Here is a 15,000-nt window from a genome sequence, read left to right as displayed (position 1 = left end):
CGTCGGCGCTGTGAACAACCAGAAAACAAAACCTTCAGCTCCACAGGCGGCTCCTCTCCATCGGCGTTCAGCTTCGGTTTTCAGGCGCTACGAGAATATTTTTTGCGCAAACGAATAAAAACCCAAACGAAACATTTACTTAACCTTTCCTCTTTCGAATGACGTCTTCTGCCATTTTATAGAGAGTGTCATTACATTAAATTAGATTAATTAGATGCATTAAATGTATTTTTACGAGCTGCTTTTTAAAATGGCGGAAGACATAACTCGGGAGAAAATGTTATTTTTGGTTTTGTTGCAAAAAAACAACAACAAAGTATTCTCATAGCGACACAACATTGAAGTTGAGCCAGTGATGTCACATCCTGTTTCACTGATGTATTTACTATGTCTCTGGATCATTTGAGTTGTGTTGCTGTCTATGGAGATGTCCGATTGCAAACAAAGGTCTCATGGGTGTGGAACGACGTGAAGAGAGTAATTAATGACAGAATTTTCATTTAGGGGTGAACTATCCCTTTAAGACAAGTCTATTAGCTAGCGTGGTTTAAGACAAGGACTCGGTGGTTATTTGAGTTGTGCTGGTAGCCGACCTGCTGATCTCACACGCCACGCGGCCTTTCATCTCGATGACATCAGAGGAAGTGGCGAAACCCAGGCGCCTCAGAACACGCTTCCTGCACTTCAGCTCGTCCATCTGCAGCACGGTACGGGCCTTCTTCAGCTCGCGCTTCGCCGCTTTAATGTCTCCTGCGATCTGAAACACACCAGGAAACAAGAACTTTAATTTATTTCTGGGGACTGCAGAACAGCGTTTTTACACACGTGTCAAATTACTGCTTCCTTTCAAAGACAAATATCAACTAGTCCTTTTCCTCCCACTGTATAACATCAGCAATTCTGTTGAGTATTTAAGGAAATAATGACGATAAACAGGAAGTGAGTCTCCATCTCAAAAAAGTTATTTTAGTATTATTCGTATAAAACTATTTATATAAAACTTCAAATTGGCTTTTGTTTGAGGTTTTTCAGTTTCCATTTCAGTTATACAGTATGCTTTTAATAATTTCAATCATTTTATTTCTCAATTAATTTTTATAATTTGGCTTTTTTACCTTTTTATTTCAGTTTCGGTAATTGTGCATTTTAACTTAATGTAAATGGCGCCATCAGGAGTATGAGGTTTTCGACTAATAATTATGGTTTAAACTTTATTTCGAGTTCCCAATGATTTTTAATAATCTCAGTAAACAATAATTCTGACAGTTCCACTCATACACTGACAAAAAGACAAAACGTATTAAAGGTGTGTTGTCTTAGTTCTGGAACATGAGGGGAGTAATTCATGACTATTATTTAGTGGCTTTAATCGGTCTTTAAACTGCTTATAATCCTACTAGCGCTGGTGTGCTATATTCTTCATTCCTTTAACTACAGTGATAATCACATCATTCAGCATGTCACCACTGACCTGTAAAGACAGAGCAGATTACACAGCTGTGGAAAATGTGACAACTAGCTAGTTAACATGAAATAATTAGCTACTTCTCAGTAAAAGAAAGCACCTAAATGCGTCCAGACAGCTAGCGTCAGTGAGACAGCGAGGTTAAATGGTGTTGGGCTGATACGCTACAGATGATTCACTCCTGTCTGACTGACTCTAAGGCCATTATCCACTTTAAAGCTTATCTGAGATCCTTCTAAAGCCATTCAGACACAGACTGAGAACAGGACACTTGAGAAGAGCTGAATTGTTTTCGAGCAAGAAGGGCAAGAACGTCTCACTCCTCCAGATACCACGTCCAACAATCAACAATACATACTTCAGCGTTCAACTGCGCGATGCTAATGCTAATGTGTGTCTAAACGCTGCGACCTACATTCACGCCTCCCACGAGCTCAATGAACAACAGTACCGCTCAAGAAACCTGACACTATTTGATGACACGCAAAAGTAATCAACACGAAAAGACTGTTTTACAAAATTATGATTTAATCTAGGCATTAAATAATTTAAATATCCAAGTAATGAGCAATGCAATGAGCATATGCAATTTATATTTATAGTATTAAAAGTATTTATATATTATATATATATATATATATATATATATATATATATATATATATATATATATATATATATATATATATATATATATATATATATATATATATATATATATATATATATTTTTTTTTTTTTTTAATCCAAATTCATTTATAAAAAAAATGGCCATGCCGGTTTAGTTCTTGGATCACTTCCTGTAGATTTATATTAACAGCACTGAACCAAAAGACTAATCTGGTTTGGAGAGACATCCCAAGTGCCCATAATGCATCTGACCATTTTCATACCGCATCACTCAAACCCAACAACAACTATAACTCATGCATTACGACAAAAACATTCATCCCCTGAATGCCGCCGCACAATGCAAGTGATTACGATCTGATTTAAGCCCTTGTTCACCATGCACTAATGCCAGTTTCCCGCTTTTGTCTAGTTCTGGTGGAGCTTCAAGACCTCAGCCGCGGGAAGTGACACCACCCCTTCTGCTGCGCCTCGAACAATGAAATGATATTTGAGCTGCGCTGACCAGAAGAAGGTCGCGTCTACGAAAAGAAACGGCCGTGACCTCACCAGAGCTTTCTTCTCACACAGCGTGTACACGGCCTCCAGGTTAGGGTCACTGTGCAGGGGGTGTGTGTACATGCGGTGCTCGAACGCCTCCACCTTCTGAATGACCTTCTTCAGCACCGGGTCCTTGATGCTCATGTCGTCGATGGGATCTAGCAGAGGAATGCCATCCGGGAAACGCTTCTGCACCTCCTGGAAACCAGACAGAAGCAGCCATTTATCTCCAAAACCATTGAAAGTATTATAATCATCAATAATCAACACCTTCCATCAGGAGACGGAAAGAGCTAAAGACTGTGTGGAGCTTGTGCAGGGAAAGATTCATTTGTTACGCTCTGCATGGAATAACAGGTCTGATGAGTGTGTGTGTGTGTGTGTGTGTGTGTGTGTGTGTGTGTGTGTGTGTGTGTGTGTGCTCTGACCTGTATGGATTTGAGCATGCTCTGTCGGTTGTCGTACGGACGCAGGTCTTTGGGGATGTAGAGGCGCACAGAGCTAATGGAGGTGATGAGATGAAGAATCACAGGAACAACCTGAACGACAAACACACACTTCTGATTGGATGAACCATGTCTGGCTGCCTCTGGCACGAAGAGCTTCACGCCGTGGCCATATATGAGCACAGCGAGAAGCTGGAGGGTCAATCTAAACACATTCAGCAGGAGCGGGCGGACATTAAACAGAGTTTACAAGCTCATGGAGACGAGGAAGAAAAACAAGAGCCATCAACCTCAAACCTCCGGAGCTCCAGCTAAATCAGTTTACATTTGAGGAAAGAGGTCAAAAACACTGCAGTCACAACTGAGACAAGGTGCTTGGTGATTCTTATACTTTGTGACAGATTACTCTATTAGGTTACGCTAAAACAAAGTAAGCGCTAGCGTGTTGAGCTCCAGCCAATCAACATCTCTCCTGCTGGAGGGAGGCCCTTATATTACATTGTTTTTTATTTTGAGTTGACCTAAATGGAGGAATAAAAACTTTAATTCAAGACAAAAATAAAGATTAAACATTAAAAAAAATTGTTAATTCACAAAACATTACTAATTACTATAAAAGTACTATTATGAAGTACATGTAGCAGTACAAAAACTGATATTTATGAGCCTGGAGCACAAACTTAGTCCTACGTCAGGTATTTTTGCAGCAATAGCCAAAAATACACTGTATGAATGAAAACTACTGACTTTTCTTCCATGAAGATATTTTGTAAATGTCCTACTCTAAATAAATTAATTTTTGATTGGTAATATGCTTTGCTAAGAACTTAATTTGAATAACTTTAAAAGGGGATTTTCTCAATATTTAGATTCTTTTGCTCCCATTTTTCAAACAGTTCTCACAGACAGATATCGTCCGATCCTAACAAACCAGACATCAGTGAAAGACTCATTATTCAGCTTTTAAATCAGGCACAAATCTCAATTTCAAGAATATTGACACTTGGACTCATTTTGTAGTCCAGGGACATGTACAGCAAAAACAATGAGATAAAAACTAAACTAAAAACGCATTGAATTTAGAATGAACAATATCTCTAATACTGCGAAACAAAGTGTCAAGGGCATTAGATTACTCGTCTCTGGTATGTGTGACAGGAAGTTAATAGTGGCTGCTGTATTAAAACCAATTAAACCAAAAGGGAAAGAAGCACCTCATATAAGTTCGGGTGGCGTGTTTTAGCGGTGGCTAGCTGTACATGATTGAGGTCATGCTTCCACATATCTAGGCTGGTGTGGCGTTTCTGGGTCAGATTCCCAGGTCAGTCTCTCACCTGCATCTCGCCCTTTTCCCCCGGCGCCGCTGGTTTGGCCGACTCCGTGGCTGCGTTCTTCACGCTGTCTTTACTGCAGTGAAGCAGAACCTCCACCACAAACAACGGCTCAGCTTCCCCAACCCCGGCCTGCAACACACAGTGTCCTCTCGGTGACGTTTACCGCTTAGGAACCAAACGCTGATGCATGAGCCATTTCATGAAGTTTTGACATTTATACAGAAACATAAGAGGAAGAACAATTAGCTCTCTCGCAACACGTGACGCATGCGAGTTGGGCGATACCTTGACGTTTGTCTTCTTGTGGAAATTGACAACTACACCCCAACCGAAATCCAGATCTTCTTTTTTCACCTGGATATGAAAAACCAGAGCGTTTAGAGTTTTCAGAGCCTCCACAAACCAAGAAAGCCAAGTCTGGGACAGCTGCGTCTTCCAACCAAAGCTGCTGGCTTGAACTGTACGAAGCGCTAACCGTATTTGACGGAGACCGAGCCGCTGGACACTTACCCTGACCATTCTGCCCGGCTGCAGGAAGGGCAGGCAGTATCTGGGTTTGTGGATAAACTCCTCAATTTCTTTGCCCAGTTTGGCCAGCTGCTGACGGATCTTGTAGTAGGTCACCACGCTCTCTTCATTAGGGATTCGTATCGCATTATACTCCTCCTCCAGCTTTTTCATCTCTGTGGGAATCACCGAAACAGAGCAGGAACGATAAAAACAACATCAAACTAGTTCTGAAAGCCAACGGGCTTTACTACGAAACGCAAAAGAAAATACATTACTGCTGCTCTTTTCCACATATAATAAGAATGGTGAATAAAAAAAAACTACAGAATAAGTGTTCCTGTAAATCAAGAGCTCTTACTCTCCACGACGCCAGGCACGGCTCTGTAGTGCTGGAACTGGTAGAAGGACTTCTCCAGCATGTACTCGGGGTTGATCTCCTCCACACGCAGGAGATTGAGCACCATGTTGTAGGTCAGATGAAACGCAGAGTTCAGAGGATCAGCCGAGCCCTACAAGAATAAAGGATGACGGTGAATCAATCACCAATCCAACACTAAACAGTATAAAGTATAAATCCATACGGTGCGAGAAGACCACGGCAAACCATTTCTGCAATATCAAATACTGTTGAATCATTAAATGCATTTTCAATTGCACGTATTAAAAAAAAAAAAAAAAAAAAGAGAGGCTCAAGTTGGTTTAATAAATAAATCTGTAAAAATGCTTTTTTTTCATGTATTAATTTTAGCTCTATAAACAATGTTTGACACTGCATAAACACATGAGAAATGACATGCAAAAACACCCATGAACCTTTTAGGTGAAGACACACTGAATCCCTAAAACTGTATCACGTGCTATTAAAACATCTTACTGCTATTAAAATGCTTTAGATGCCAAATGATCTAATAAAAAGCTCATTAACATGGATTGCAATGTATCTTCATATTTGATAAAACGGTAAGCAGTGAAATCAAACACGCTGTGAAGAGTCAATCAGCAGGGTTGCCAGGTTTTACCTGCCCAATGGTGACTCGAAACTAGTCTAATCGTGTTTCGAGGAGGGAAACAAACAAACAAAAAAAAAACTTCTGCTGCTAAATAAAACAATAAAATCATTATTGGATTTACTTAAACCCAACAATGTTAAAGCAGCCCAATTCCGTGGGAAAACTTGGCCACACACTAATAATCACCCACTGTAAGCTCTCTAAGACCTTTTACTCTCTTGACAACTTCAAATAAAAAGCTTGTGCGAGACAAAAATCTCTTAAAAAGAATATAATTTATAACAATCACCCACTGAAGCCTTTTTTAAACATGTCTAAAAACAAACGATTGACAGCACGAAGAGCAAGAAAACCGCAGCCCCATCCATTAATCAACAGGTTTTGCAACAAAGAGCACGAATTGGAGGAGAAAACTGAGAAGGCACTGCAGACGTGCCAGTCCATTAAAGACATGGCTTTCCTAGAATCCTCTTGGAAACTTTACAGCAGAAGCATGAAGAAATACAACTCAAACCAGTCAGGGAGGCATTGAGCAATACTCTTACAGACCCCAAGCAGAGATGGGATGCTTCAGAGGAGACGGACGCTGGCAGGCGTGTGTGTGTGTGTGTGTGTGTGTGTGAGAGGGACACAGGCTTCATGTTCAGGAGTGTGTTAATGAACACCGAGCGAGCCGAAGCTCAGAGAGGGAGAAGGGCTTGAGGTTTAAAGCAGAGTTTCAGTGTTACCTTCAGTAACTGTTTGCCCACCGCTGGACTCATCTTCTCATCCACCATGAAGATGACTATCCCCCTCTCGTCCATTCCTCTTCTGCCAGCACGTCCTGACATCTGGATATACTCTCCCGAGGTGATCTAACGTGGAGGAATGGGGGAGAAGAGAAGAATTTTACTTTACTGAAACATTTGGGGAAAGGAAAAAAAGCAAATACCGGAAATAAAACATCTTGACTGGTCAAAGACGACATGACCCACACAGGTGTTTATTTAACAGCATAGCATGCTTCATTTGACGATAAACACTGATTTGAACATCTACAACAAAATATATCAGCTTATACTGAATAAGGAATAGTAAAAGTATTCTGCACCACATGCATTACATTATTTAAATAACCTCTCTTATTGGTGTTATTTGTTAAATGTTTACAGAAATCCAGTAGTTAATGAAATATATGACCATGCAACTATAAAATCACCAGGGGCCAAAATGGGTATATTAAGAATGAACTAGGGATTATTGTAAAGTCCTTATTCTGACTCCTGATCCATTTGAAACATGCTTTCTGGTCACGCTTCGTTTTATTATATAGATATCAGCAAACCATTTACTACTAAATCATCTGCTGCTTTTAATAATTAGTAAAGTATCTGTTAAACTTAGGCACTGGGTAGGAAGTAGGGACGTAGAATATGTGCTTTATGAAAGTACTAATAAAAAGCTACTATTTTTTTAGCTACTATAACATCAGTGTAAACTGATTTTCATGTTTTCAAGAAGTTGACGTGTTTAATAACACAAGATGTGTTTGTTAGCAGATTTTGTTCTGCAGCTACCCAAACGATAAAGGTTTCTTACTGGTCCGGCTCTGATAAATCACAATCTGGCACCAGACTCAAACAACGTAACACATCGAGCCATTCATTTAGCAAATATTGTTTTTGCCTGATAAGTCGTCCTAACGTTCCTCCGCTTTATTACAGCGACCCGCAGCTGACCCCGGATCAGCTTTATCTGCTATTAGCTGCGATCTGTCCGGTGTGTGCGCTCTGGCAGACTCACGGAGACCAGATGTTCCTTACAAAACCTTTTAGATGGCAGCCTCCATCGCTCGCTCGCTCGCTGCCGAAGTATAAAAGCCAAGGGCCTTTTTTTCACAACAGCTCGAGTCATTGCCTCGCTCTCGCGCAAACAATACGTGGCAGTCCTCTCGGCCGAAACGCGTTCGGAAGTTCGATTAGAAGCAGGACAGAGAATGAGGTTTACCCAGCGGAAGTCTTTGCCGTCAAATTTGCGCGCGCTGGTGAAGAGCACGGTTCTGGCAGGCATGTTGATTCCCATGGCGAACGTCTCTGTAGCAAACAGGGCCTTGAAGACGACAGAGAGGAAGATGAAGGAAACGTGCATCGACACTAGTGAGGGGTCAACGTTTCAGCCAAAACCTTTTGGCTTAAAGTGCCCCTATTATGGCATTCCCAATATTGCCTTTCATGCAGTGTGTAATGTAGACTCACAAAAAAGCAGTGGTTGCTGGAATTCTTCAGTAAAAACGTTTTTTTGGTTTTACCGTAATTTCATTAACCGATATAACATTAATATACCAACCTATTAATGCACTGAAATCTGTTTTGTACCTTTTGAAATGCACTAATAATCACCAAAAGCAGTCACATGATGAACCACAGCCCAGCACAAACAGCTTTTAAATATCAACATGTTCGGTGTCACTCACACAAACACTCAAATACGCAATAAATCATCATTTAAGAACATAAGATCTAATGAACGGCCCTAATAAACAGAACTGATAAGAACACCTAAGAAGAAACTGTGATTTTAAAGAAAAAACTGCAAATTCAAACGAATGCAATGCAGGGAATTCTGGGAACGTTAATTTACAGCTTTTCCCTTTAGTTTGACCGTTAACCATTTAACAGGTTTTTACTGAAGACTTTTCTGTTTATTTCTGTAAAAGGTCATTAGTAATAGTGACTGCTACACGTCAGGAGATCATCAGCATTTGTGCGATTTCCTCTTGTTTTCTCTCAAATAACACTGAAAGGGCATTTTCTGGAGCTCCTGCAGAGCGAGTGATGCCCTTATCTTCCAGTCGCTCGCACAAAGCTGACATGATGACAGAACACTTGGATCTAGATCACATAGATCATGAGCCGTTTGGACTGGATTTATGGTTTTCAGTGTTATTCCTCATTTATGATCTTTTGAGTTCCACGTGAGAATATTATACAAAACAAAAGTGGGCAAACACAAAGAACTAAAATACCAAAAATGGAAAAGAAACTCCAAACAACTAAAGGTTGTGAACTATGAGGTGTTTCTGGATCAAGCTGACCTTCAGCAGTCCCTCAGAGAACAGGATCTCGATGGTCTCTTTGAGGATGGGCAGCAGGCCGCCGTGATGAATCCCGATTCCTCTCTTCAGCAGCGGCAGAACATGCTCCACCTGATCACAAACCAGCTCAATTAAACACACACAGCTTCGGCTCAACGTTAGCACTGCGTTCACAGCCCAGTCAGATTAGCATCGAGCAGCTAATCAACACCAGCTTCAATAATTCTTGAGCTTACAAGAATAAGAGCATATTCTGATCTTAAAAAGAACTGGATGTTAAGAATGGGAGACTTTAACATCTTAAAAGCTTAATGTGGACCATGCGGTTCATTTTAGAGTACTCAATAAAATGAAAATAGATTTATTAGCCATTCTGAGTTTGGGGCAATTTACTACCAGTTCATTAAAACTGACCATGTTCTTCAGAATAAGAAGAAAAAAGTTTTCAATTATGTTTAATGCACAGTTAATGTTTTAAAGGAGAGCGCAGGCTGTTCATGTTAGGACATCCCACATGTAGAGTTTGATTATGCATCTGACTAGATTTGGAGAAGTGGGATTAATGCATGCAGTGAATGGGTGCCGTCAGAATGAGAGTTCAAACAGCTGATAAACCTTAAACAATGACAAAGCCATTAACATCTGTAGGACTTCTGGACTGGTTTCACTTGGTCGCTCACGTTTCTCTGATTCATGACTTTCAAGGTTATGGATAAAAAGCGGCGGATGCAAAATGTAAGATCAAATGTGAAACTTTTTATAACCTGCACAAATAAAATAAAACACGTAAGCTGTGTAGGGCAACGTCTACGGAAAACCATTAAATGCAAAATGACTAAAAAGCATGATTTACACCGAGTTTTCACTAAAATCAAAGGTTTAGTGAAATGATACACTCCACATTTCAGCATTTTAACCAGTATTAAGAAAACGGATTAGTTAAAATATTCATTATTGTCTTCATTTAAACAATTATCATCAGTGCATCATTAAAGGGGTCGTATGGGTCATATTATTTTGTGTATTATTAGTGTAATGCAGTAATTTAGCGTTTAACTTTCAAAAACCACATACTGTAGATCACTATTCAACAATATTTAGTCAAAGAAGTCAAGTCATCGGTTTAAGGTGTATTTTAACACAGACAGAGCACTTAATAACACAGCTCTACCTGCGGCAGCTTTTTGTCTTCATCAGACAGGCAGTCTGTGGCGTTGTTAAACACTTCCTCCACCAGTTTCTTCTCCTCGTCTGGAGTTGGACAGAGAAATTAGAAATCAAACAAGAATCAGGTGAGAAGTGTGTGTGTGTGTGTGTGTGTGTGTGTGTGTTCTTAAAGGAACGGTTCACCCAAAAAAAAGAGAACTCCCTCACCCTCGAGTGGGTCCATATCTGCATGAATGTCTTTGTTCTGCCGAACACAAAGGAAGGTATTTAAAAATATCCAGCTGTTTCTGTCACTATTGATTTCCATAGTAGGAAAAAAAATACTATGGGACCCAAAACAGTCTGGTTACAAACTCACTTCAAAATATCTTCCTTTGTGTTCAGCAAAACAAAGACATTCATACAGATGTGGAACTACTCCAGAGTGAGTCTCTCAAACACAGCCAGCATAACCAAGGCAGGTGTGTGTGTGTGTGTGTGTGTGTGTGTGTGTGTGTGTGTGTGTGTGTGTGTGTGTGAGATACACACATGTAGTGGGAGTAACATATAGACTGAGATGGAAAAAATGAAATATTCATGAAGTGCACAGCAGAGAGAGAGAGAGAGAGAGAGTCTAGAAACAATGTGTATAAAGGATTAGAGCATCTCTCTTTCTATCCCAGCAGGCTCAGAGCAAAACAAAACACAGACTAAATAAAGAGCAGCGGTTCTCAACAGGTTTAGCTTCTGGTCATCAATGGGGACGGAACTAACAACGAACAATAAGAGGCTTTAAAATAAACATGTTTATTAAAATAACAGCAATAAGTTTTGTGTGATTCAATAAAATGTATTTAACTTTAACAACATGAGTGCATATAAATCACAGGGTTTTTAAAAACAGCTAAAACTGAAGTTAAAACCATAAAAACTTTAAAAAGCAGGCATTTTTTATTTTTATTTCAGTTGCCTAGGCTACATTACTCAGTTTAATTTAGCTCAACCTCTTTTACTAAATAAATTAACTCATTTTGATTTTAATTTAGGCAAAATAAAAAAATAATTACTAGCACACATACACAACTAGATTAGTAAATTAACTAAAAAGGTTAAAATCAAATTAATAATTAAATCTAGCATATGATTGAAAACCCCCCAGATATACTCCTTCACAAGATGCTAACTTCATTCAGCTTAGTGCTGTTAAAACCTGATCTCACACACTGCTGCTGAACAAGGAAACGGAAAACTTGTTTTACATGTTCTTTTTTTATATTAACTTTAAATATGCAAATGAGGCATTGTTTAATGAAATATGTGCTAATTTGCATACATTCCTAAAATATTCCTAAAACATCTAAACGCTGTGGATGAAGCCAGTTTAAAAAATAAAATGATTGATTACCATCAATAATAACAATAATAATAATAATAATAATAATAAAATGTTGTATATCATCAAATCATACATGATATAGACAGAGTAAAGTTTGGTGAGTGTTACTGATCTCTGGCTCAGTGTAGAAGAATAAAACTGAGAAAACAGCCTTAAAAATATATATTCTAATTGAAATATTGATTCAAACAGATAAAGTGCTATAAAAGAAACACTTAACTTTCTACTAGTATGAAAAAGCAAAAAGCTTGAAATCTCATATTTGACAGGTGCATGAAAGGGTCTCCCCTCAAGAAAAACGTTAACATGAATTCCTCGGCCGTGAAGTCTTAAGACGTTATGGTTTTTAAAGGCTATAAACATCTAACATTTTTTACATGAATTATTTAAATGTTATGCATTACATTTTTGGAAGGTTGCACCAAATGACAGTTTAAAAGCTGACATAACCTTTCCAGCTCAAAGGTCAAGCTGTCTGAGACTGGACGACCTCATGAGGGTCAGCTGGGGTCTTCTTTCATATTGTTTCTGCATATCGGTTGCACCATATGACTTCGATTTGGCCTTCTGACATTTTGGACTTCATCCTACTCTCAAGTTTATTTAGCCATTTAATGCATACACACTTTTAGGTAATCTTGTATTCATTTAGCATTGTTTTTCCTCTTCCATCAACAAAAGAACGGTCCAAGCAGCGATACTGATTAGTCCAAGCATCTGCCTGTCCCAATATGACCACAACATCTCTGCAGCGGTCACCGCTTAAGCAACTCTTCAAAAGATTAGCAAACCATCTCTACTCTCGCATGCTGGAAATGATGAAAACGTCCTGGAACGCCTGTATAAAATCACACTTGAGCTGGAAAGCTCTTATGATGACATGCGCTAAGACAGAGCCAATGAAAACACTCCCCCACCTCAAGCTGTACTCGCAAAACACTAACAGCTGTCCACAGGACTGCCCGCGCTCCAAAGAGCTCGCCCGGTACCATCAAAGGCCAGAGACTTCAAGTGCACGCTATTTCTCAACCAAAACATGGTTAAAAATACAGAATAATGCAATGCTTCTGTGCGCACCAAATCAGTCCAATTAGGGCTCGCTAACTAAAGCAGCATGGGAAGCAGAGAGGCTTTAAGACCGTTAGAGTTGTCTCTCTCAAAAGGGAAGAGAAGGCTTGACACGTCAATAGAGTTTGATTCTGAAGAGTTTGGCTCTGCCACAGATTCTGTTTCTAACAGAGGAAGATTTGATAAAGAGCTCAGTAAAAAAATCTATAAAAACAGCCCAAAGCTGAGCTCATTTCTTCTGCTGACACTTTTGGCCATGATTTGCGTTTTATTCGATCTCTTTGTAATTAAGAGGAGAGATAAATCATCATTGCTCCCATAAGAGTGAGATAAACGATAAGTTCCGAAACGAAAAACAAGCAAATATTTCATCAAAGAAGAAAAATGACATTCTGCCTCTTCCTGAGGATTGGTTTAACCGAAGAATCAGCCCAAGATGAAAGAGAACCAAGTTATTAATTGTTATAAAGATAATACCTGTGTTGAAATCCAGCTTGGCCACCTGGAGCGCGTAGGCCTCACATTCTTTCTTACTGAAGCTAAAGATAATCACCGGCTGGAAGTTCCTTTCCATGATCATCTTCACAATCTTAAAGACATTGGATGGACCTAAGAGAAACAGAGCAAAACAGACAAATGTAACATCAGGACGGTGCCAAAAATCTAAAATATGCCAGACATTAAACACTAATACGTTAATAACAGCTAAACGCAAAGTAACTACAGCTATAAATTAATGTTATATATAAAAAAATGACTTAAATCAGGGTTTAAAGCAAAAAGGCCGATATGACTAAAAACTATACTCCCATTCTGAAGCAGAAGCAGTGCTCAACCGGTCTTAGTACACTATATAACGACAGACGAGTGTTAAACAGGAAAAATACTGAAACTCTTTGGTGATTTTTGAACGAGATGCTCCTGGTCCAATCAGATTCAGATTCACCAGACCCAGAGATCAGCTCCAGGAAGCGGCAAACTCTGGAGGAGCTGGAGAAAGAACCTACTTCCAAAAAAAGTGCTCCTATAAATACAACCACTTGTGTGTGTGTGTGTGTGTGAGTGTGTGTGTGAGAGAGTGTGTGTGTGTGTGTGTGTGTGTGTGTGTGTGTGTGTGAGAGAGTGTGTGTGTGTGTGTGTGTGTGTGTGTGTGTGTGTGTGTGAGTGTGTGTGTGTGTGTGTGTGTGTGAGAGAGTGTGTGTGTGAGAGAGTGTGTGTGTGAGTGTGTGTGTGTGTGAGTGTGTGTAAGTGTGTGTGTGAGTGTGAGTGTGTGTGTGAGAGAGTGTGTGTGTGAGTGTGTGTGTGTGTGAGTGTGTGTGAGAGAGTGTGTGTGTGTGTGTGTGTGTGTGTGTGTGTGTGAGAGTGTGTGTGAGTGTGTGAGTGTGTGTGTGTGTGTGTGTGTGTGTGTGTGTGTGTGTGTGTGTGTGTGTGTGTGTGTGTGTGAGTGTGTGTGTGTGTGTGTGTGAGATCATTAATTTATCCGTTCTGTGAATGCCCAACTGTAGACACACCTGACAGCAAAATCCAGCGAGAGGAAGCCGATTTAAATTTAAATGAAATGACTTCAGCATTAGCTTAAAATGCAGGAAGATCCTTCACAAGCTGAGTTTAGAAAACGTCTGGGAGTGACCTTTATATCAGCAAACAATCAACAGCTGATTTTTGAGCAAAAATGAACATCATTTGGTGTAAACAGTGCCATACTGATGCTTCAGATCAGTCCCAGAAAATCAATGATCCATCTAAGGCTGAACTTTAATCTAAACTAGTGACTGAATGGAGTGTTTAGGGCCCTTTACTGCACATCATACACCATTTAACCTTAAAATGAACGTGAAACAGTTCACAACCCAGAGGACTTGAAAACTGATCTATATTCCATTTAAAACTAATTGAAATAATAATGAGTCCAGCTCAGTTTTAATCATCTGAAATCGACTGGATCCTGACAGTGTGTGTGTGTTACTCTGAGCTCATGTTCACAGTTGAATACTGACCTTTGGTTCCACCCTTTCTGCCCTTAGGGTCCCATTTGCCCCCAGCGCTTCCTCCCGTGTCCCCCGCGTCCCTCAGGACCTGCATCGCCGTGTTAAAATTGTCTTCTCTGAACTCTCCCTGACAAGAAACACAGTGGAAATATGATTACATAACTGCATTGACACTTGGAACATTTTCTTAAACTTGACTGACTTGTTGCTTCGGTTGTGGCTTGGACAGTATGCAACACACACACACACTTAGTTCCAGCACTACACCCATGATAGACAATAGAACACAAATTCCATTCTGTAGCACAGAGAACACACACACACACCCTGAGATCTCTGGGGTGTGTTTGACCTCCTCCTCCTCTGATGAAGGAATGAAGGTGTTAACAGAGAC

The 15,000-nt window shown here is 39.8% G+C and overlaps 1 protein-coding gene across 1 annotated transcript in view; it reads right to left on the bottom strand.

Annotated features, from left to right (window-relative positions):
- The window catches only part of mtrex (Mtr4 exosome RNA helicase), a 27,747-nt gene that overhangs the window by 7,302 nt on the left and 5,445 nt on the right, over positions 1-15,000 (bottom strand). The window contains 14 exon segments of the mRNA XM_043250971.1: positions 1-8; positions 594-757; positions 2,645-2,833; positions 3,064-3,174; positions 4,416-4,544; positions 4,701-4,769; positions 4,926-5,098; positions 5,284-5,434; positions 6,664-6,789; positions 7,922-8,023; positions 9,009-9,119; positions 10,180-10,259; positions 13,096-13,227; positions 14,616-14,733. The exon segment at positions 1-8 is cut by the window's left edge and continues 98 nt beyond it. Of these exon segments, the coding sequence (XP_043106906.1) occupies positions 1-8; positions 594-757; positions 2,645-2,833; positions 3,064-3,174; positions 4,416-4,544; positions 4,701-4,769; positions 4,926-5,098; positions 5,284-5,434; positions 6,664-6,789; positions 7,922-8,023; positions 9,009-9,119; positions 10,180-10,259; positions 13,096-13,227; positions 14,616-14,733 (1,663 nt within the window).

This window comes from Puntigrus tetrazona, chromosome 10, assembly GCF_018831695.1.
Source record: "Puntigrus tetrazona isolate hp1 chromosome 10, ASM1883169v1, whole genome shotgun sequence".
Lineage (NCBI taxonomy): Eukaryota > Metazoa > Chordata > Actinopteri > Cypriniformes > Cyprinidae > Puntigrus > Puntigrus tetrazona.
This window is presented reverse-complemented; position numbering and strand designations above follow the sequence as displayed.